This window comes from Oryctolagus cuniculus, chromosome 16 (assembly GCF_964237555.1).
Source record: "Oryctolagus cuniculus chromosome 16, mOryCun1.1, whole genome shotgun sequence".
NCBI classification, from domain to species: domain Eukaryota; kingdom Metazoa; phylum Chordata; class Mammalia; order Lagomorpha; family Leporidae; genus Oryctolagus; species Oryctolagus cuniculus.
The window spans coordinates 68,439,221-68,461,216 of NC_091447.1; the positions used below are offsets into that span (position 1 = coordinate 68,439,221).

A 21,996-nucleotide genomic window follows, 5' to 3' on the forward strand; every position below is an offset into this window, starting at 1 on the left:
TGGAATTCCAGGCTCCTGGCTTTGGCCTGGCCCAGCTCTAGCAGTTGTGGCCTTTTGGGGAGTGAACCAGGGGATGGGTGATCCCTGTCTGTGTCTCTGCCTCTCTGTAACTCTGCCTTTCAAATAAATAATTTTTTCAGAAAAATGAAAAATAGAAAATACCTCCTAAGTGCTATTTATTCTTTAATGATTCAGATAGCACCATGCACTAATGCCATCTATGGGATCAGTGATAATGTATGATTTTGTGTATTTGGTCCAAGTATACATATTAAATCTTTTTTTTGACAGGCAGAGTGGACAGTGAGAGAGAGAGACAGAGAGAAAGGTCTTCCTTTTTGCCGTTGGTTCACCCTCCAACGGCCGTGGCAGCACCACGCTGATCCGATGGCAGGAGCTAGGTACTTCTCCTGGTCTCCCATGGGGTGCAGGACCCAAGGACTTGGGCCATCCTCCACTGCACTCCCTGGCCACAGCAGAGAACTGGCCTGGAAGAGGGGCAACCAGGACAGAATCCGTGCCCCGACTGGGACTAGAACCCGGGGTGCTGGCGCCACAAGGTGGAGGATTAGCCTAGTGAGCCAGGGTGCCGGCCACTTATTAAAATTTAAAGTAGACCAGGTCCTGGTTAGGATCAATATTGGACAAGAATTTTAAAAGGTAGCCTGCTTTTTTGAGTATGCATCTCGTTTCATAAAAGCACAAAATTAGAAAAATGTTGAAAATTTATGAAGATGAATGGAGCATAAAAAAACTTTCTCATTATGAACACTGCATTTAATATATTTTTAAAGATTTATTTATTTGGAAAGCAGAATTATAGAGAGGCAGAAGCAGAGAGAGAGAGAGAGAGAGAGAGAGAGTGAGTGAGTTAGGTCTTCCATCTGCAGGTTAACTCCCTAGTCGGCTGCAATGGCTGGAGCTGCACTGATCTGCAGCCAGGAGCCAGGACCTAGGACCTTCTTCCAGGTCCCGCATGGGTGCAGGGGCCCAAGCACCTGGGCCATCTTCGACTATTTCCCAAGACACAGCAGAGAGCTGGATTAGGAGTGGAGCAACGAGGACTCGAACCAGCGCCCATATGGATGCTGGCACTGCAGGCGTTGGCTTTACCCGCTATGCCTCAGCACTGGCCCCTGAATTTTATAAAGTCCAGATAATGCACCCCCAGCAATCAATAGAAATGATCAATATTTTATATTTGGGATTTTTTGCAGAGTATTTGAATAAAACAGGGCTGAAAGTTATTTTCCTCTGATTAGGATGAAAGGTGGAATGACGCTGTTTATATTTTGTCTTAAACATTTTACTGCAATCATGAACTTATCACACATATTCCTGTTCTTCTAACACTCTTTAGCTGAGTGACTCTAAAGTTAACTATATACAGGAAAGAAAATGAACAATGAAACAATGCTAAGAAGGTTGATTTTTTTGCCACTAAGAAATATTGCTGAAATGTATGGATCTCAAAAATAGAAACCTTACTTGTAAATTGCTCTAATCCAAAACATAGACACAGGGCTGGGTACTGGATGCTTATTTCCTTTTCTTTTTATTGTGGAACTTGCATTATGAATATATTGCTCTGCTGACAGTCTCCTGTGAGACCCTCTTGTGCTCTCTACTTATCTTCATTCTTTCCCTTTGGTTCCTTTGATTTTGTAATTCCAGGGGCTCAGTCCTTAAGCTGACTGATGTTTCCTCTCTCATAGAGTGCTCCTGAGCACTATACTGAACACTTCACATACCCACCGTGTTATTTATCACTATTTCTCCATTTGCTTTAAAAAAAGATTTATTTATTTGAAAGGCAGAATTACAGAGATAGGAGAGCAAGAAAGAGAGAGAGAGAGAGAGAGAGAGAGAGAGAGAGAGAGAGAAGGAGAGTGAGAGTGAGTGAGAGAGAGAGAGAGAGAGAAATCTTCCATCTGCTGGTTCACTCCCCCAAATGGCCACAATGGCCATTATTGGGCCAGGCCTAAACCAGGATCTAGGAACCTCATCCAGGTGTCCCATATGGGTGGCAGGAACCCAACTACTAGGGCCACTTTCTGTTGCTTTCCCAGGCACATTAGCAGGGAGCTGAATGGGGAATGGAGCATCCAGGACTTGAACTGCCCCTATATGGATGCCAGTGTTGCAGGTGGCAGCTTAACTTGTTATGTCACAATGCCAGCCCCTCTGTTTGCTTTTTATATCTCTTTATTGTTATTCACATTCTGCTCACCACTCCAATGAGCCCCAAAACACTTCACAGGTAAGTTTTAAAGAAAACTATTTAAGGATCCCTAAATCAGTACTGGCACAAGCAGCTTGTATTTTGCTGCAGTGAATGAAGCCTCAGGTGGGGAAGCTTGCAACCGGTGTCACAGTGCCTGGTTCAGGTCTCGACCACTCCACTTCTAATCCAATTCCTGCTCATGTGCACCCTGGAGGCAGCCCAGAATCAAATAAAATGAAAAATGAATAAGAATGTAGTAAAATAATTACAGAAGCTTCTTTCCCAAAGACTTATAACATGAACAATTATTGTTCCTCATTTACAGATGAGGAAACTGCTCAAGTGCATTTACATTCTTTTCTGGAATTCTTTGTTTTACAATTCTTTTCTTGATTCAATCACAGTGTGAACTATTAATGTAATAAAGTCAAGTTGCCTTGAGGCAGCCAGAATTAGAGAATTGCAACCAATGAATCAAGAAGGTATAACATGAAAATATTTGAATTATGCACAGGAAGTTTGGGACTCCAATGGCCTTGCCCTTCCCTGATACCAAATATCTCAACTTAAATAAGGGCACTTATGATTATAAAAACTATAAAGCAGTCTTACCAAGTCTCTATAGAAAAGAGAGGAAAAACTGGAACAATATTTAAGGAAGAGACAGCTCTCACATAGCAGATCATACAGGGTAGATGAGAGCATGAGAGCAAAGGGAATAGATAAAAACATGAATAAAATTTTAAAAATTCAGGTATTTCTAAATAGTCCATTATTTCTAAATATTGGACAGGTAAGAATACACTAATATACCATTTGTGGTCAGTGGTTTCATATGGTCATGTGCATTTAGTTAAAGCATACTTATGAACGTCTGATATCCACTGGTGATGAGGATGGATGTACTTGATGACTTTAAAGAGACAAACAGGAGTGATTAAGATGTCCTCCTCCCACCTGGGGTACCTGGGTTGGATTCCTGGCTCTGGGCTGTGACTCGGCTTCCTGCCAGTGCAGACTGTGAGAGGAAGAGGTGACAGCACAAGCAGTTGGGCCCCTGCTACCCATGTGGGAGACCTGGATTGAGTTCCAGCTCCCAGCCTCTGCATTGGTCTGCCACACACAGTGCAGGCATCTTGGGAGTCTCCCTGTATGTCAGCCTTTCAGAGAAAAAGAGATAACAGAGAGAAACCAGAAAACCTAAGAATGATGAAATCCTGACACACAACAATAGTTTCCAACCATGAAAAGCAAGTGCAATTTAGAGTCTAGATAATGCAGTCCTAACTTTGGAGTACTTATAAATATTTTCAGTCAAATGAGCTTTTGTCATGGCCTGAGAAGAAAATAAGATATATTCGATTGCTCTTCATTTCCTTGAATTAGAATGATGTTGTCCTATAGGGGGAAAATGCACTTCCTGTACTTTTCTGTTAGAAGACTTAGTTGCATTTGGTTGTGATCACAGACAGTGCTCAACTCAGGTGAGTGTCTAAAGCAGGTGTGCATAGATGGAGAAGAGGAACACAGAAACCAATCAGAAGGAGCTCCAGGAAGACTGAGTCTGTCACTGTGGAGGAAGATGGCAGAGGTTGTATGTCTCCAAGTGTGAAACAGAGGTGGTAGTCTTGAAAAAGATGTAAAAATATTGATTACTGGAGGTTGGGAGTCATGGAATAAGTGTTTTGGATGAAAAAATAAGGGAAAAGGCCAGCACTGTGGCACAGTGAGTAAAGCTGCTGCCTGCAACACCGGCATCCCACATGGGTGCCAGTTTCAGCCCTGGCTGCTCCACTTCCAGTCCTGCCCCCTACTAATGCACCTGGGAAAGCAGTGGAGGTGGGCCCAAGTGCTTGGGCCCCTGTGCCCATATGGGAGATCTGAAAGAAGCTCCTGACTCCTGGCTTTGGCCTGTCCCAGCTCCAGCCATTGCAGCCATTTGCGACGCCAACCAGTGAATGGAAGATCTCTCTCTCTCTCTTTCACTCTCTTTCTTCCTCTTTCTGTTAACTCTTTCAAATAAATAAATAAATAGTCTTTATAATAATTGGGGAAGATGGGTGTGGTTCACTGTAACAAAGATATCAATATGTGATGTAATAGGGGACATAGGATGAGGGGTATATGGGGACTCTATGTATTACTACCTCACAATTTTTTGTATATTTAAAACTACTCTGACACAAAGTGTTAAAAAATGATGATATAACTGTTAGTAAATAAATTATTTGAAAAGTCCAAAAGTTCACTGATTCTTTGTTGTACTTGAACCTGCTGTTGAATCTCTATAGAATATTCCAACTGAGTTATTTTATTCTTTATATCCAAAATTTATTTTTTTATAGTTTGTTACCTTTATTTTCATTTATTCCTTTTTTTCTGGTTGCACAGTTGATCTCTTTGTGTCATCTCTTAGCTAGCTGACAGTCTTTGAGATGATTATTTTGAAATTGTTGTTTAAAAATCAAATATCTCCAATCTTTATTTTTAAAAAGATTTTATTTATTAGACAAGTAGAGTTACAGACAGTGAGAGAGAGAGAGAGAGAGAGAGAGAGAGAGAGAGTCTTCCTTCTGTTGGTTCATTCCCCAAATGGCCGCAACGGCTGGAGCTGCACCGATCTGAAGCCAGAAGCCAGGTGCTTATTTCCTGGCCCTCCATGTGGGTGTAGGGGCCCAAGCACTTGGGCCATCTTCTACTGCTATCCAAGGCCACAGCCGAGAGCTGGATCAGAAGAGTGGCAACTGGAACTAGAACCGGTGCTCTTATGGGATGCCAGTGCCACAAGCAGAGGTTTAACCTAGTGTGCCACAATGCCTGCCCTTCTCCGTATCTTTAAAGAGGGTTTAGTAACTTATTTCTCGTGAAACAATTTGTTCCTTTGGGTCATATTTCCCAGTTTCTATGCATTCCTTTTGTTCTCTGGTTAGATGTGATCATTGGGGAAAACATCTTCCCCAAGTTTTCTGGACTGGATTCATATGGGGAAAGACCTTCACGGAGATTGTTGGGGACTCTCAAACCTTTGCTGGGAGGCATCTTCTCTGGGCTGTGTGTGAGTTTATTGTGGGGAGCCATTGCACCGCGCCCTAAAGATGGCGCCGGCTCCTTTCTCCCGGAAGGACTGGCGAGAAACAAACAACTCCTAATAAGGAGATGGCTGAGCTCCCTTCCGGCTTCCGCATTGCTGTACCAATCAATGCTTGCCACTTGGCTGCTTTTGATTGGTGTGCTGATGGCTATAAGAGGGATGGGAGAGGGAAGGAGGCGGAAGAAGAAGCTTGTTCAAGGTTCCTGAATAAACTGCTTGAAGAAGAGTTCGGGTTGCGTCTTCCTTGCTGGTCGAGGGACGCGACAACTGGTGGCCCGTACGGGGAACATCTCGAACGCGAACTCAGAACTTCCTGCAGTCAGGGCAGCGCTGGTAAGTCCCCCAGGAAAATAAGGTGGGGATCCGCGACAAGAGCGGGCAGTCCTGCGACAATAGCGGGAGGATAGCTCTGCGATTAAAGCAGAGGAAGTTCTGCGACAAAAGCAGAAGGACTCTGACCCGTGGCCAGGGAAAGAGTACAATATTTGACGGTGGGTAATTCACAGTCCCATCCAATTTTTCTGGCGCTGAATGCGCTGCTTTGAGAAAACGGTTTGAAACTTAAGCCTAGTACATTGCATAGGTTTTTACGTAACTGCGATACCATTGCACCCTGGTATGGGGTTTCGGGAAGCCTTACTATCCCTTCATGGGACAAACTAGGCAGGGATTTGGATTTTGCATTTGAACAGGGTAATCTCAAAAGGGGAGTGAGACCAATATGGAAGTTAGTGCGAGCATGCCTCGAGGATGAGCAGTGTAGTGAAGCTATTCTGAGCGGTCAAGCTGCCTTGGAGGAGCTTCAGGAAGAGCGCTCCGAGAGAGCTGCCAGTGAAAAAGGGAAAACTTTGAAGGAGAGTCGGAAAAGAACTAGGAAAAAACTGTACCCCGATCTTTCCGAGTTGCGCAGCCCCTCCTCAGTAAGTAGTACTAGTGCAGAAAGTAGCTCAGAAAGCAGCAGTGAGTCTGAAGAGTGTGGCGATAACAAAGAGTCTGGTATAAAGCAAGTACGGGAATTGAATCGGCAAATGAGGATTTCCAAAAATTACAGCTGCTGAGCCATTACCAGTTGTTGTCAGATTCCTTATATGTGGTGAACGCATTAAAGATATTGGAAACCGCAGGACCGATTAAACCTTCTAGCCCAATTGCATCCCTAATGTCAGGTGATTGCTCATTGTCTGGATGCATGGGCCGCCTGGGGGAGACCCCAGGTGCTAAAAACTGATAATGGCCTGGCCTATACATCTCAAACCTTTACCACCTTTTGCCAAAAAATGGAGGTTCAACTTGTCCATGGATTGCCGTACAATCCTCAAGGTCAGGGCATAATTGAGCGAGCACACCGCACACTGAAAGAATATCTTTTAAAACAAAAAGGGAGATGCAACAGGCCAGGAGAAAGAGAAAGGAAAAATTCCACAGGTATCTTGACCTAGAGAAAAGTCTTAATTTGATAACCCTTTCCAACTTGATGGGTTTTTCTCTTTACAGTTAATAAAAACTTAAGCAATGGGCTCATACGCTGATAATTCTTTTCTGTGCTGCTGTAGCTAACTTATCTAATGAGAGTTTTCATGTGTCTTGAAGGTTTCACAATTTTCTATTGCCAGTATGAGTCTTGATTGGAAAAACTGCATCATGAAGCTGTTTACGTTATATCTTTAAGGTTTGAGTGAGTACCTAACTCTGATTAGATCTAGTCCACAGCCTTGGTTAAACGTACTAATTTTTGACTAAAATGGTTTGACTCTCTGATAGTTTAAATTCTAAACCGAGTCTTTCAACTTTGGGGCTTCCAGTCGGATCCCTGGAACTCTCAAAGGATGGGACTCTAAATTTGTTAAAGTAACAGCTGTTTGAGTCAATTCAAATTATACAAAGTGTATTAAAATGTAGTAAATGATGTCAAATCTATGTTGTATTCATGTTTTTGCTTTTCAGCTAGAGTAGTCTTATAAAAATGAGAGTAAATTCTGTGTATACAAGCCTTTCTGTTGTTAACTCAAGTAAGCCAATACAGATTGGTTCAGAAAATTGGGTTAATGCAAACGCCCTTTGGTTCACTTGCTCAGTTGTACATTTACATGTCTTCGATATGCTTTAAACTTGTTTCTCTTAAGGATGAAGATCTTTTCAAAGTTGTAAATATGCACTAGTGACTGTTGCTGCCCAAGTGGTGTTATCCTTATGTTACTTAAAAGCATGGAAATGTAATTTTGACTTTTAATTCAGATAATGGTGTGGTATTCATTAATAGCTCAGTGTTTTAAGTTATCCAGGCATCGGTGCTAAGTAAAATATGGAAAATGTATTATGTGTACTTTTAACATCTTAAATTTGATAAGAGAGACTTTTAAGTTTGCCAGCATGTATTCTCATAGGTTGTCCATACATGATAATTCAAGACTGTAAAAGTAACTACAGGTATAAAGTTTCAGAAGGTGTGAGCAAGTCATGAAAAGTTGTAAAAAGTTTACGATTTTAAAACATTGTTTACAGAGTTTTCTATAAGTTAAATGTTAATGCCAAAATTACACTAACCTAAAGTTGAAGTCTGATCTTCTGTTATAACCATGGGATTTTTTAAAAAATGTGTACTAATGTTATTAATTATCTGGAAATGGTCTCAATTGTAAATCTTAAAATCTGTTGTTGCAAAAACTGTAACGTCTCTTTTTAACACTACTGTCTGTTAAGTTATGATTGATAAAAAGTATTAAGTCTTAAAAAGTTATGTTAAATATTATGATCAGATCTGGTCTAAAAGTGTTAAAATCGCCCTGACTAAATGTTAAGGAATTCTATTTTGACCAGATACTCTAAGTTCTCTTGGCACCTTTAACAGACTTTCTGAAAATCAAAGTTCTAAATTCTCTGAACTTTTGGTATCTCCAGAGGGCCCCTGGAGATGTCAAAAGATATATCTCTCATCTTGCAGAGATAATAACCAATCGGGCTGTTTAGATTAAAAGTGGTGCCAAGATGTGAAATGATGCTAAACTTCAGCTATAAACGTGTTTCTTTCTAGCTGCTCCAGTCTCTGGCTCAGAAGCCAGATCCTATAAAGAGAGACTGACAAAGTCTAAGAAGCATCCCATGGTCATGATTTGCATCACCTCAATGTCCAAACCTTATGATTAAGATACGGAATCACCCGGGAACAGGCAAGGCAAATTGTAAAATCCTGCCCTTCCTGTGTCACATTTCTCCCGGTCCCTTATTATGGTGTAAATCCTAGAGGTTTTATGCCTAATCAGCTTTGGCAGATGGATGTTACCCATTTTCCTGAATTTGGTAAACTAAAATGCATACATGTTTCTTTAGATACATGTTCAGGTTTTGTTTTTGCCACCCCGCAATGCGGCGAGGCTGCCAAACATCTCATTGCCTTCAGGCCTTTGCTGTTCTGGAACCCCTATACAGATAAAAACTAACAATGGCCCAGCGTATACTTCCAACTCTTTTAAGCACTCCTGTACTAACTTCCACATCTCTCTTCACCGGGATTCCTTATAATCCCGAGGGACAAGGTATTGTGGAACGAGCAAATGCCACATTAAAAAATTATTTACAAAACATAAAAAAGGGGGAATACGGGACCATGGCATATTCCCCACAAAAATGGCTATCACATGCTCTTTTCATTTTAAATTTTCTAATACTGGATAATCAAAGGAAAACTGCAGCTGATCGTCACTGGCATCCTGAAACCAAAAGACAACAAGTCTATGTGAAGTGGAAAGACCCTCTAACTGCTCAATGGTATGGACCTGACCCTGTTTTAATATGGGGACGTGGACATGTTTCTATATTCTCGATGGTTACCTGAGCGACTGGTGCAGCAAACAATGTCACAAAGCAGCCCCTCTATCTTCATTATAACATTGCTGATTGGGATCGTTACTGCAGCCATTATAACTGCCATTTCCGTTGCAGCTGTGGGCGCTACAACAGCTGCTATAGCGCTCACAGGGACAGTTCAAACTGCTAATACCCTGAATAATTTGATGGCCTCCGTGGCTGCTGCTTTGGATACTCAGACATCCTTAAATGTACATATAAAGGGAGGCTTGATGATTGTTAATCAGCGTGTGGATTTGGTACAGGAGCAGGTGGATACTCTCTGGCAGCTTGCTCAGCTAGGATGTGAGTGGAAATTTTCAGGGTTGTGTGTGACCTCTGTTCAGTACGATAACATGACTCAGGCAGCAAATTACTCTAAACAGTTGTCTCAGATGCTCTTGCAGAATTGGTCCGCAGAATTTGACTACACCTTGGAGCAACTGCGCCTTGCCGTGGTCACCATCAACTCCACACGTGTGGATGTCTCCTTCACATCTGGATTGTCATCCTGGATCTGCACAGCCGTCTCCAACCTGAAGGAGTGGGTGGGACTTGGAGCTTTGACGGGTTGTTGTTACTTGTTGTGTTATTTTGCCTGTGGTGTTTGTGCAGGATGAGGACAGCTCATTGGCGGGAATTGGCCATGATAGCTCAAGCCTTTTATGCCCTTGAGGCTGGACAATCGCCGCAAGCATGGCTGGCCTTCCTTGAATGCTAGGCATGGGTGCAGGGTGCGAGGCAAAGCACTGCAGAGAGAACGAGCCATTACGTTCTCTGGAAGGCAAGTCTGTCTGCATGTGGGTTGGCATCCCAGATCCCACCCCCGCGAAAAGGATGCTGTTCCAGGTGGATGCCTGACAGTGGGGGACAGACCCCTACCTTCTCCTGTAATCCTTAGATGCCTGGTTCTAAAACAAAAAGGGGGAACTGTGGGGAGCCATTGCACCGCGCCCTAAAGATGGCGCCGGCTCCTTTCTCCCGGAAGGACTGGCGAGAAACAAACAACTCCTAATAAGGAGATGGCTGAGCTCCCTTCCGGCTTCCGCATTGCTGTACCAATCAATGCTTGCCACTTGGCTGCTTTTGATTGGTGTGCTGATGGCTATAAGAGGGATGGGAGAGGGAAGGAGGCGGAAGAAGAAGCTTGTTCAAGGTTCCTGAATAAACTGCTTGAAGAAGAGTTCGGGTTGCGTCTTCCTTGCTGGTCGAGGGACGCGACAGTTTATAGTTGTTGTCAAGAGCACATCTTCATCTCTGCCTGGTGTCTTGCTTCTGGTACTGAAGTTCCTCTGGGAGGATAACTAGGTGTTTTCCATAGTTCTCAGTTGCTCCTAATCTGGTACCCATAGGCCACTGCCATTTCCATTAGAACTCCAAATCAGGCAAGGTATAATGCACTTCCTCAGGTAGCCCCTGAGAGGACAACACATCTTCTCTTTCCCTTCCAAGACAGATGCTAGGAGTTGGGGGGTTTCTGCTTATCCTGAGATGGTGTTTCTGGCACTGGCAGGGCCTTGGCTGACAAACACAAAGAATGCTGCCATCCACTCTGAGGAAGAACCTTTTGGCTTTGTGTTCATCTGGGCATGATGTAAAGCCTTAACCAGCTTGTGGAGCTCTTACAGAGAATTTGGCCCATGGATGTTGTTAAGTCAGGACTCTGTGGGTGAAATGAATACCTGGGACTTCCTATTCGTTTTTCTTAATATCACCATGGCCAACATTGTATTTTATTAACCACTAATGAATTGATGACACTCATTAAAAAATCTAAAGAAAATACATTCTGGAGCAAAATGAACACTACATGATGCACAAAAATCATACACTACTGGAATCACTTGTGAATTTTGCCACAAAATGGCTACAGCCTGTTGTGATGTTGGGAGATTCTGGTCGATAAAGAGAAACCAGGATCACCTCTTTGGACTAGTTGGCTGTGGATACATCATGAAGCAGTATGAGTGGAAACTCTATCAGTACAAACACAGAGACAGTTGTCCTGCAGGAGAATCTGAGAGCATGACGATTTGATGGGGGTTCAGCTGAAAGGTAGCCCGGTCATTACATAACCTTATTGCGTACAGATGTTAGCACTTAAAGTGTGCAAGATCACATGAGTGTCAATATAATCCTGTGCTTTTAGACTTTCAGAATTCTGCTCCCGGGGTGGGCATTTAGCACAGCAATGCCTAAATCCAGCAGTGTAGCATGTAAAAGCCACTGCCTGCAGTTCTGGCATCCCATATGTGAGCTGGTTTGATTTCAGGCTGTTACACTTGTGATCCAGCTCTCTGCTATGGCCTGGGAAAGCAGTAGAAGATGGCCCAAGTGCTTGGACCCCTGCACCTGCATGAGAGACCCAGAAAAAGCTCTAGGCTCCTGGCTTTGGATCGAGGCAGCTCCGGCCCTTGTAGACATCTGGGGAAGAACTGGTGGATGGAAGAACTCTTAGAACTCTTTTTCTCTCTGTCTCTGCCTCTCTATAACTTTGCCTTTCGAATAAACAAATACATCTTATAAAAAATTGTATTGCACCAAAATTTTTCTCTTTAGATCAATTATTCTAAGAACATTAAAACATGTGCTATACACATAACTGGTTGAACTGAAAACATGTGCATGTGCTGATTGCCTGTTTGTGTGCTTCCTTTTACCAACACTTTTTTTTCAGAAGGATTCCAGGGTGTATTGAAACACAAAATATCACATGTGTCACAGAATTCCATTTCATGGGCTTCTCAGAGGATCCAGCACTGCAGCCCCTCCTCTTTGTGCTGGTCCTGTCCATGTACCTGATCACAGTGCTCAGGAACCTGCTCATCACCCTGGTCATCATCTTGGACTCCCACCTCCACACACCCATGTACTTCTTCCTCTGCAACCTGTCCTTGGCTGATGTGGGTTTCACTTCCACCATGGTTCCCAAGATGATTGTGGACATCCACACTCACAGCACAGTCATCTCCTATGTGGGCTGCCTGACACAGATGTCTCTATTATCTTTGGGTGCATGGATGATTTGCTTCTGACCGTGATGGCCTATGACTGGTTTGTCGCCATCTGTCACCCCCTGCATTTCCAGGTAATCATGAACCCCTGCCGCTGTGGCTTCTTAGTTTCAGTGTCTTTTGTGTTCAGCCTTTTGGATTCCCTGCTACACAGTTTGATGGTCTTGAAAGTTACCTGTTTCAAGGATGTTGAAATTTCTGGCTGGCATCACAGCTCAATAAGCTAATCCTCCACCTTGTGCCAGCACACCAGGTTCTATTCCCGGTTGGGACACTGGATGTTGTCCTGGTTGCCCCTCTTCCAGGCAAGCTCTCTGCTGTGGCCTGGGAGTGTAATGGAGGATGGCCCAAGAGCTTTGGCCCTGCACCCCATGGGAGACCAGGAGAAGCACTTGGCTCCTGCCTTCGGATCAGCAAGGTGTGCCGGCTGCAGCACTGTGGTCGCGGCGGCCATTGGAGGGTGAACCAATGGCAAAAGGAAGACCTTTCTCTCTGTCTCTCTCTCTCCCTGTCTACTCTGCCTGTAAAAAAAAAAAAGAAATTTCTAATTTCTACTGTGACCCTTCTCAACTTTTCTTTTTTTTTAACTTTTATTTAATGAATATAAATTTCCAAAGTACGACTTATGGATTACAATGGCTTCCCCCCCATACCGTCCCTCCCACCCACAACCCTCCCCTTTCCCACTCCCTCTCCCCTTCCATTCACATCAAGATTCATTTTCGATTCTCTTAATATACAGAAGATCAGCTTAGTATACATTAAGTAAGGATTTCAACAGTTTGTTCCCACACAGAAACATAAAGTGAAAAATAATAGATGATTTTTTTTAAATGATGATGAAATCAGATCAGACCTATTGTCATGTTTAATCCCAGTGAGAGTCAAGTTGGGAATTGATAATTTCTTTCTTTCTTTTTTTTTTTTTACAGAAGATCAGTTTAGTATGCATTAAGTAAAGATTTCAACAGTTTGCACCCCCATAGAAACACAAAGTGAAATATATTTTTGAGTACTCGTTATAGCATTAAATCTCAATGCACAGCACATTAAGGACAGAGATCCTACATGAGGAGTAAGTGCACAGTGACTCCTGTTGTTGACTTTACCAATTGACACTCTTGTCTATGGCATCAGTAATCTCCCTATGCTCCAGTCATGAGTTTCCAAGGCTATGGAAGCCCTCTGAGTTCTCTGACTCTTATCTTGTTTAGACAAGGCCATAGTCAAAGTGGAGGTTCTCTCCTCCCTTCAGAGAAAGGTGCCTCCTTCTTTGATGACCTGTTCTTTCCACTGGGATCTCACTCACAGAGATCTTTTGCCAGAGTGTCTTGGCTTTCCATGCCTGAAATACTCTCATGGGCTTTTCATCTGGATCCGAATGGCTTTAGGGCTGATTCTGAGGCCAGAGTGCTATTTAGGACATCTGCCATTCTATGAGTCTGCTGAGTATCTCACTTCCCGTGTTGGATCACTCTCCCCTTTATTTATTCCATCGGTTAGTGTTAGCAGGTACTAGACTTGTTTATGTGCTCCCTTTGACTCTTAGTCCTTTCATTATGATCAATTGTGAACTGAAATTGATCACTTGGACTAGTGAGATGGCATTGGGACATGCCACCTTGATGGGATTGAATTGGAATCCCCTGGTATGTTTCTAACTCTAGCATTTGGGGCAAGTCAGCTTGAGCATGTCCCAAATTACACATCTCTTCCCTCTCTTATTCCCACTCTTATGTTTAACAGGGATCACATTTCAGTTAATTTTCAACACTTAAGAATAACTGTGTATTAATTACAGAATTAAACCAGTCATATTAAGTAGAACAGACAAAAAAACTACTAAGAGGGATAATGTATTAAGTTGTTCATTAACAGTCAGGGCTATGCTGATCAAGTCACCATTTCCCATAGTGTCCATTTCACTTCAGGAGGTTTCCTTTTTGGTGTTCAGTCAGTTGTCACCGATCAGGGAGAACATATGGTATTTGTCCCTTTGGGACTGGCTTATTTCACTCAGCATGATGTGTTCCAGATTCCTCCATTTTGTTGCAAATGACTGGATTTCATTGTTTCTTACTGCGGTATAATATTCTTCTGTGACCCTTCTAAACTTTTCAGTCTTGCCTGCTCTGACTCCTCGACAATGGCAGTCAGGTATCTTGTTGGCACCATGTATATTTTTTCCCTATCTCAGGGATCCTCTTCTCTTACTATAAAATTGTTTCTTCCATTCTGAGAGTCCCATCACCAGGTGGGAAGTACAGAGCCTTCTCCACCTGTGGCTCTCACCTGTCAGTTATTTGCTTATTTTATGGAACAGCCATTGGGGTGTATTTCAGTTCAGCTTCCTTAGTGTCTACTGGAAAGTGTGCCTTGGCCTCAGTGGTGTACACTCTGGTCACCCCCATGCTCAACCCCTTTATCTACAGCCTGAGGAACAGGGACATCAAGAGGGCCCTGTGGAGGCTCCTCAGGAAAACAGGCTCATCGCAGTCCCCGTGCCACGTGTCTGGACTCTTGGTGGGAACTGCAGCAACGTGAAGCATCTAGACCTAGAAATCTCACTTTTCTCTGTACATGATGTGTGAGGCTGGTGCTCTCCAGATTTTGTGTCTGGTTATTGTTTCTTTGGTCTTTTTAATGAGGCATATTTTAGATTTTTATACATTTTTCATACATAACCAGAGGCTGGGAGAAATCAAGCAATAAAATGCATTTAGACAAAAAATAAAAGAATCTGGTTGTGGATCAATAATTGTGACAAAGGTATTAATGAGATATTAAACAGGAAATGATGTGGTGATGCATGTAGGGGAATTCTTCTTATGACTACCTCACAATTTATGTTTTATAAATTTAAACCTATTCTGAAATCAAATGTTAAAAAATATACAACTGTCAATAAAAATTATTTGAAAAGTTAAAAAAGCCACTGATTATTCTTGATATTCTGCTGAACATTCCACTGAATATTCTAATAGAGTTATTGTTTTCTTTATCTTCTACAGTTCTGCTCATTTTTTCTTTTTTTTTTTTTGACAGGCAGAGTGGACAGTGTGAGAGAGAGACAGAGAGAGAAAGGTCTTCCTTTTGCCGTTGGTTCACCCTCCAATGGCCGCCGCTGCAGCCGGCGCACCGCGCTGATCCGATGGCAGGAGCCAGGATCCAGGTGCTTTTCCTGGTCTCCCATGGGGTGCAGGGCCCAAGCACCTGGGCCATCCTCAACTGCACTCCCTGGCCATAGCAGAGAGCTGGCCTGGAAGAGGGGCAACCGGGACAGAATCCGGCGCCCCAACCGGGACTAGAACCCGGTGTGCCGGCGCCGCAAGGTGGAGGATTAGCCTATTGAGCCACGGCGCTGGCTTTCATTTTTTCTTTTAGAGTTTATGTCTCTATTTTTTTTTATCTTTTATTTAATGAATATAAATTTCCAAAGTACGACTCATGGGTTACAATGGCTTTCCCCCCCATACCGTCCCTCCCACCCACAACCCTCCCCTTTCCCACTCCCTCTCCCCTTCCATTCACATCAAGATTCATTTTCGATTATCTTAATATACAGAAGATCAGCTTAGTATACCTTAAGTAAGGATTTCAACAGTTTGCTCCCACACAGAAACATAAAGTGAAAAATAATAGATGATTTTTTTTTTAAATCATGATGAAATCAGATCAGACCTATTGTCATGTTTAATCCCAGTGAGAGTCAAGTTGGGAATTGATAATTTCTTTTTTTTTTTTTTTTTTTTTTTACAGAAGATCAGTTTAGTGTACATTAAGTAAAGATTTCAATCGTTTGCACCCCCATAGAAACACAAAGTGAAATATACTGTTTGAGTACTCGTTATAGCATTAAGCCTCAGTGTACAGCACATTAAGGACAGAGATCCTCCATGAGGAGTAAGTGCACAGTGACTCCTGTTGTTGACTTTACCAATTGACACTCCTGTTTATGGCATCAGTAATCTCCCTATGCTCCAGTCATGAGTTTCCAAGGCTATGGAAGCCCCTTGAGTTCTCCGACTCTTATCTTGTTTAGACACGGTCATAGTCAAAGTGGAGGTTCTCTCCTTCCTTCAGAGAAAGGCACCTCCCTCTTTGAAGACCTGTTCTTTCCACTGGGATCTCACTCACAGAGATCTTTTTGCCAGAGTGCCTTGGCTTTCCATGCCTGAAATACTCTCATGGGCTTTTTAGCCAGATCCGAGTGCCTTTAGGGCTGATTCTGAGGCCAGAGTGCTATTTAGGACATCCGCCATTCTATGAGTCTGCTGAGTATCTCACTTCCCATGCTGGATCACTCTCCCCTTTATTTATTCTATCGGTTAGTGTTAGCAGATACTAGACTTGTTTATGTGCTCCCTTTGACTCTTAGTCCTTTCATTATGATCAATTGTGAACTGAAGTTGATCACTTGGAATAGTGAGATGGCATTGGCACATGCCACCTTGATGGGATTGAATTGGAATCCCCTGGTATGTTTCCAACTCTACCAATTGGGGCAAGTCAGCCCGAGCATGCCCCAAATTATACATCTCTTCCCTCTCTTATTCCCACTTTTATGTTTAACAGGGATCACATTTCAGTTAATTTTCAACACTTAAGAATAACTGTGTGATAATTACAGAATGAAACCAGTCATATTAAGTAGAACAGACAAAAAAAAATACTATGAGGGATAATATATTAAGTTGTCCATTAGCAGTCAGGGCTATGCTGATCAAGTCACCATTTCCCATAGTGTCCATTTCACTTCAGGAGGTTTCCTTTTTGGTGTTCAGTCAGTTGTCACCGATCAGGGAGAACATATGGTATTTGTCCCTTTGGGGCTGGCTTACTTCACTCAGCATGATGTGTTCCAGATTCCTCCATTTTGTTGCAAATGACTGGATTTCGTTGTTTCTTACTGCGGTATAGTATTCTAAAGAATACATATCCCATAATTTCTTTATCCAGTCAACCATTGATGGGCATTTAGGTTGGTTCCAGGTCTTGGCTATTGTGAATTGTGCTGCAATAAACATTAGGGTGCAGACCGCTTTTTTCTTTATCAATTTAAACTCCTTTGGGTAAATTCCAAGGAGTGGGATGGCTGGGTCGAACGGTAGGGTTATATTCAGGTTTCTGAGGAATCTCCAGACTGATTTCCATAGTGGCTTGACCAGTTTGCATTCCCACCAACAGTGGGTTAGTGTCCCTTTTTCCCCACATCCTCGCCAGCATCTGTTGTTGGTAGATTTCTGTATGTGAGCCATTCTAACCGGGGTGAGGTGAAACCTCATTGTGCTTTTGATTTGCATTTCCCTGATTGCTAGTGACCTTGAACATTTTTTCATGTGCCTGTTGGCCATTAGGATTTCCTCTTTTGAAAAATGTCTATTGAAGTCCTTGGCCCATCTCTTAAGTGGGTTGTTGGTTTTGTTTTTGTGGAGTTTCTTGATCTCTTTGTAGATTCTGGTTATTAACCCTTTATCTGTTGCATAGTTTGCAAATATTTGTTCCCATTCTGTTGGTTGTCTCTTCACTCTCCTGACTGTTTCTTTTGCAGTACAGAAACTTCTCAATTTGATGCAATCCCAATAGTTGATTTTGGCTTTGACTGCCTGTGCCTCCCGGGTCTTTTCCAGAAATTCTTTGCCTGTGCCAGTATCTTGAAGGGTTTCTTCAATGTTCTCTAATAACTTAATGGTGTCAGGACGTAGATTTAGGTCTTTAATCCACGTTGAGTGGATTTTTGTGTAAGGTGTAAGGTAGGGGTCTTGCTTCATGCTTCTGCACGTGGAAATCCAGTTTTCCCAGCACCATTTATTGAATAGACTGTCCTTGCTCCAGGAATTAGTTTTAGATCCTTGATCAAATATAAGTTGGCTGTAGATGTTTGGATTGATTTCTGGTGTTTCAATTCTGTTCCATTGGTCTATCCATCTGTTTCTGTACCAGTACCATGCTGTTTTGATTACAACTGCCCTGTAGTATGTCCTGAAGTCTGGTATTGTGATGCCTCCGGCTTTGTTTTTGTTGTACAAGATTGCTTTAGCTATTCGAGGTCTCTTGTGCCTCCATATGAATTTCAGCATCATTTTTTCTAGATCTGCGAAGAATGTCTTTGGTATCTTGATTGGGATTGCATTGAATCTATAAATTGCTTTTGGGAGAATGGACATTTTGATGATGTTGATTCTTCCAATCCATGAGCATGGAAGATTTTTCCATTTTTTGGTATCCTCTTCTATTTCTTTCTTTAAGGTTTTGTAATTTTCATCGTAGAGATCTTTAACGTCCTTGGTTAAGTTTATTCCAAGGTATTTGATTGTTTTTGTAGCTATTGTGAATGGGATTGATCTTAGCAGTTCTTTCTCAGTCATGGCATTGCTTGTGTATACAAAGGCTGTTGATTTTTGTGCATTGATTTTATATCCTGCCACTTTGCCAAACTCCTCTATGAGTTCCAATAGTCTCTTAGTAGAGTTCTTTGGATCCTCTAAGTACAGAATCATATCGTCTGCAAAGAGGGATAGTTTGACTTCTTCCTTCTTGATTTGTATTCCTTTGATTTCTTTTTCTTGTCTGATGGCTCTGGCTAAAACTTCCAGAACTATGTTAAATAGCAGTGGTGAGAGTGGGCATCCCTGCCTGGTGCCAGATTTCAGTGGAAATGATTCCAACTTTTCCCCATTCAATAGGATGCTGGCTGTGGGTTTTTTATAAATTGCTTTGATTATATTGAGGAATGTTCCTTCTATACCCAATTTGCTTAGAGTTTTCATCATGAAAGGGTGTTGAATTTTATCAAATGCTTTCTCTGCATCAATTGAGATAACCATATGGTTTTTCTTCTGCAGTCTGTTAATGTGGTGAATCACATTGATTGATTTGCGAATGTTGAACCATCCCTGCATACCAGGGATGAATCCCACTTGGTCTGGGTGGATGATTTTCCTGATGTGTTGTTGTATTCTATTGGCCAGAATTTTATTGAGGATTTTTGCATCTATGTTCATCAGGGATATCGGTCTGTAATTTTCTTTCAGTGCTGCATCTTTCTCTGGCTTAGGGATTAAGGTGATGCTGGCTTCATAGAAAGAATTTGGGAGGATTCCCTCTTCTTCGATTGTTCTGAATAGTTTCAGAAGAAATGGGATTAGTTCTTCTTTAAATGTCTGGTAGAATTCAGCAGTGAATCCATCTGGTCCTGGGCTTTTCTTTGGTGGGAGGGCCTTTATTACTGTTTCAATTTCTGTTTCAGTTATGGGTCTATTTAGGTTTTCGATGTCTTCCTGGTTCAATTTAGGTAGGTTGCATGTGTCCAGGAATCTATCCATTTCTGATAGGTTTTCCTGTTTGCTGGCATACAGGTCCTTGTAGTAATTTCTGATGATTCTTTTTATTTCTGTGGTGTCTGTTGTTACGTTTCCTTTTTCATCTCTGATTTTATTGATTTGGGTCTTTTCTCTTCTTTTTTTAGTTAGTTGGGCCAATGGGGTGTCAATTTTGTTTATTTTTTCAAAAAACCAGCTTCTCGCTTGGCTGATTTTTTGTAATGTTTTTTTTGGATTCAATCCTGTTAATTTCTTCTCTGGTTTTAATTATTTCTCTTCTCCTACTTGATTTGGGTTTGGTTTGCTGCAGTTTTTCTAGGTCCTTGAGGTGTGCTGAAAGCTCATTTATTTGGTACCTTTCCAATTTCTTGATATAGGCACCTATTGCTATAAATTTGCCTCTCAATACTGCTTTTGCTGTATCCCATAAGTTTTGATATGTTGTGTTGTTGTCTTCATTTACTTCCAGAAAGTTTTTGATTTCTCTTTTGATTTCTTGAATGACCCAGTGTTCATTCAGGAGCATGTTGTTCAGTCTCCATGTGTTTGCATACTCTCTAGGGTTTCCTGAGTTGCTAATTTCCAGCTTCATCCCGCTGTGGTCTGAGAAGCTGCATGGTATGATTCTAATTCTTTTAAATTTGCTGAGACTTGCTTTATGGCCTAGTATGTGATCAATCCTAGAGAAGGTTCCATGCGCTGCTGAGAAGAATGTGAAGTCTGTAGATGTAGGGTTGAAAGTTCTGTAGATACCTGTTAGATCCATTTGGGCAATAGTGTCAATTAAATCTGCTGTTTCCTTGTTGATCTTCTGTCCGGATGATCTGTCTATTTCTGAGAGTGGGGTATTGAAGTCCCCCAGTACTATTGTATTGGAATCTAAATCTCCCTTTAAGTCCCTTAACATATCTTTTAAATAGACCGGTGCCCTGTAATTAGGTGCATATACATTTATAATAGTTACATCTTCCTGTTGAATTGAACCCTTAATCATTATATAGTGTCCCTCTTTGTCTCTCTTAACAGTTTTTGTATTAAAGTTTATTTTGTCTGATATTAATATGGCTACACCTGCTTTTTTTTGGTTTCTGTTGGCATGGAATATCTTTTTCCAACCTTTCACTTTCAGTCTGCATGCCTCTTTGTTAGAGAGATGTGTTTCTTGTAGGCAACAAATAGTTGGGTTGTGTTCTGTGAGCCAGTCAGCCAAACGGTGTCTTTTAACTGAAGAATTCAGACCATTAATGTTCAATGTGACAATTGATATGTAGTGACTTTGCCCTGCCATTTTCCCGGAAATATTTTCTAGTATATGCTTTGAGCTTCCCATGCTCTTTTACTGGTAGGTGTTCTTCCTTTCCCTTCTTTCATATTGATGGCCGTGTTTCTGTGTTTCTGAGTGTAGCACATCTTTAAGTATCTTTTGCAGGGCCAGACGAGTGGCCACAAAGTCCTTCAATTTCTGTTTGCTATGAAAGGTCTTTATTTCACCTTCATTCACAAATGAGAGCTTGGCAGGATATAATATTCTGGGCTGGCAATTTTTCTCTCTTAGCACCTGTGCTATGTCTCGCCATTCCCTCCTAGCTTGTAGGGTTTCTGATGAGAAGTCAGCTGTGAGTCTGATTGGAGATCCTCTGAGAGTAATCTGACGTTTCTCTCTTGCACATTTTAGGATCTTTTCTTTATGTTTCACTGTGGTAAGTTTAATTACCACGTGTCGTGGTGAGGATCTCTTTTGGTCATGTTTATTGGGGGTTCTATGAGCTTCCTGTACTAGGATATCTCTGTCCTTCTCCAAACCTGGAAAGTTCTCTGCTAGTATCTCACTAAAAAGGCCTTCCAATCCTTTCTCTCTCTCCATGCCTTCAGGAACTCCTAGAACTCGAATGTTGGTTTTTTTAATAGTATCCTGTAGATTCCCAACAATATTTTTTAGGTTTCTAATTTCCTCTTCTTTTCTTTGGTTTGACTGTATGTTTTCCTGTGCTCTATCTTCTAAGTCCGATATTCTCTCTTCTGCTTCACCCATTCTGTTTTTAAGGCTTTCTAATGTGTTTGTCATTTGATCTATTGAGCTCTTCATTTCATTTTGATTTCTCTTGACTATTACACTTTCCTGTTCTACTAGTTTCTGAGTTTCATTTTGACTCTTCCTTAAAATTTCATTTTCACGAGAGAGATTTTCAATCTTGTCCATTAAGGATTTCTGTAGTTCAAGGATTTGCTTTTGAAAACTTCTAAATGTTCTTATCATAAATTTTTTGAAATCCGTATCTTGCATTTCTTCTATCTCATCATCTTCATACTCTTGGCTTGGGGTGTTTTGCTTATTTGGAGGCATCATAGTGTCATCGTTGATCTTGCTCCCTCTATTTCTGTGTTTGTTACTCAGCATAGTTAATTCTTCTTGCGTCACTGTGCGTTTTTTTTTTTCTTTTCTTTTTTTTTTTTTTATACTGTGTCCCTGTTAAATGGACTGCCTGCTGTTGGAGGAGCCTT

At 41.8% G+C, this 21,996-nt stretch overlaps 1 protein-coding gene across 1 annotated transcript in view; it reads left to right on the forward strand.

The window, feature by feature from the left end:
• LOC127487906 (endogenous retrovirus group K member 25 Env polyprotein-like) overlaps positions 1-10,341 on the forward strand; it is a 106,064-nt gene extending 95,723 nt beyond the window's left edge. Inside the window, exon 2 of the mRNA XM_070059228.1 lies at positions 8,842-10,341. Coding sequence (XP_069915329.1) covers positions 9,119-9,778 — 660 coding nt within the window. The 5' untranslated portion in view covers positions 8,842-9,118 and the 3' untranslated portion in view covers positions 9,779-10,341. The remainder of the gene's footprint in view (positions 1-8,841) is intronic.
• Positions 10,342-21,996: the final 11,655 nt, after the last annotated feature.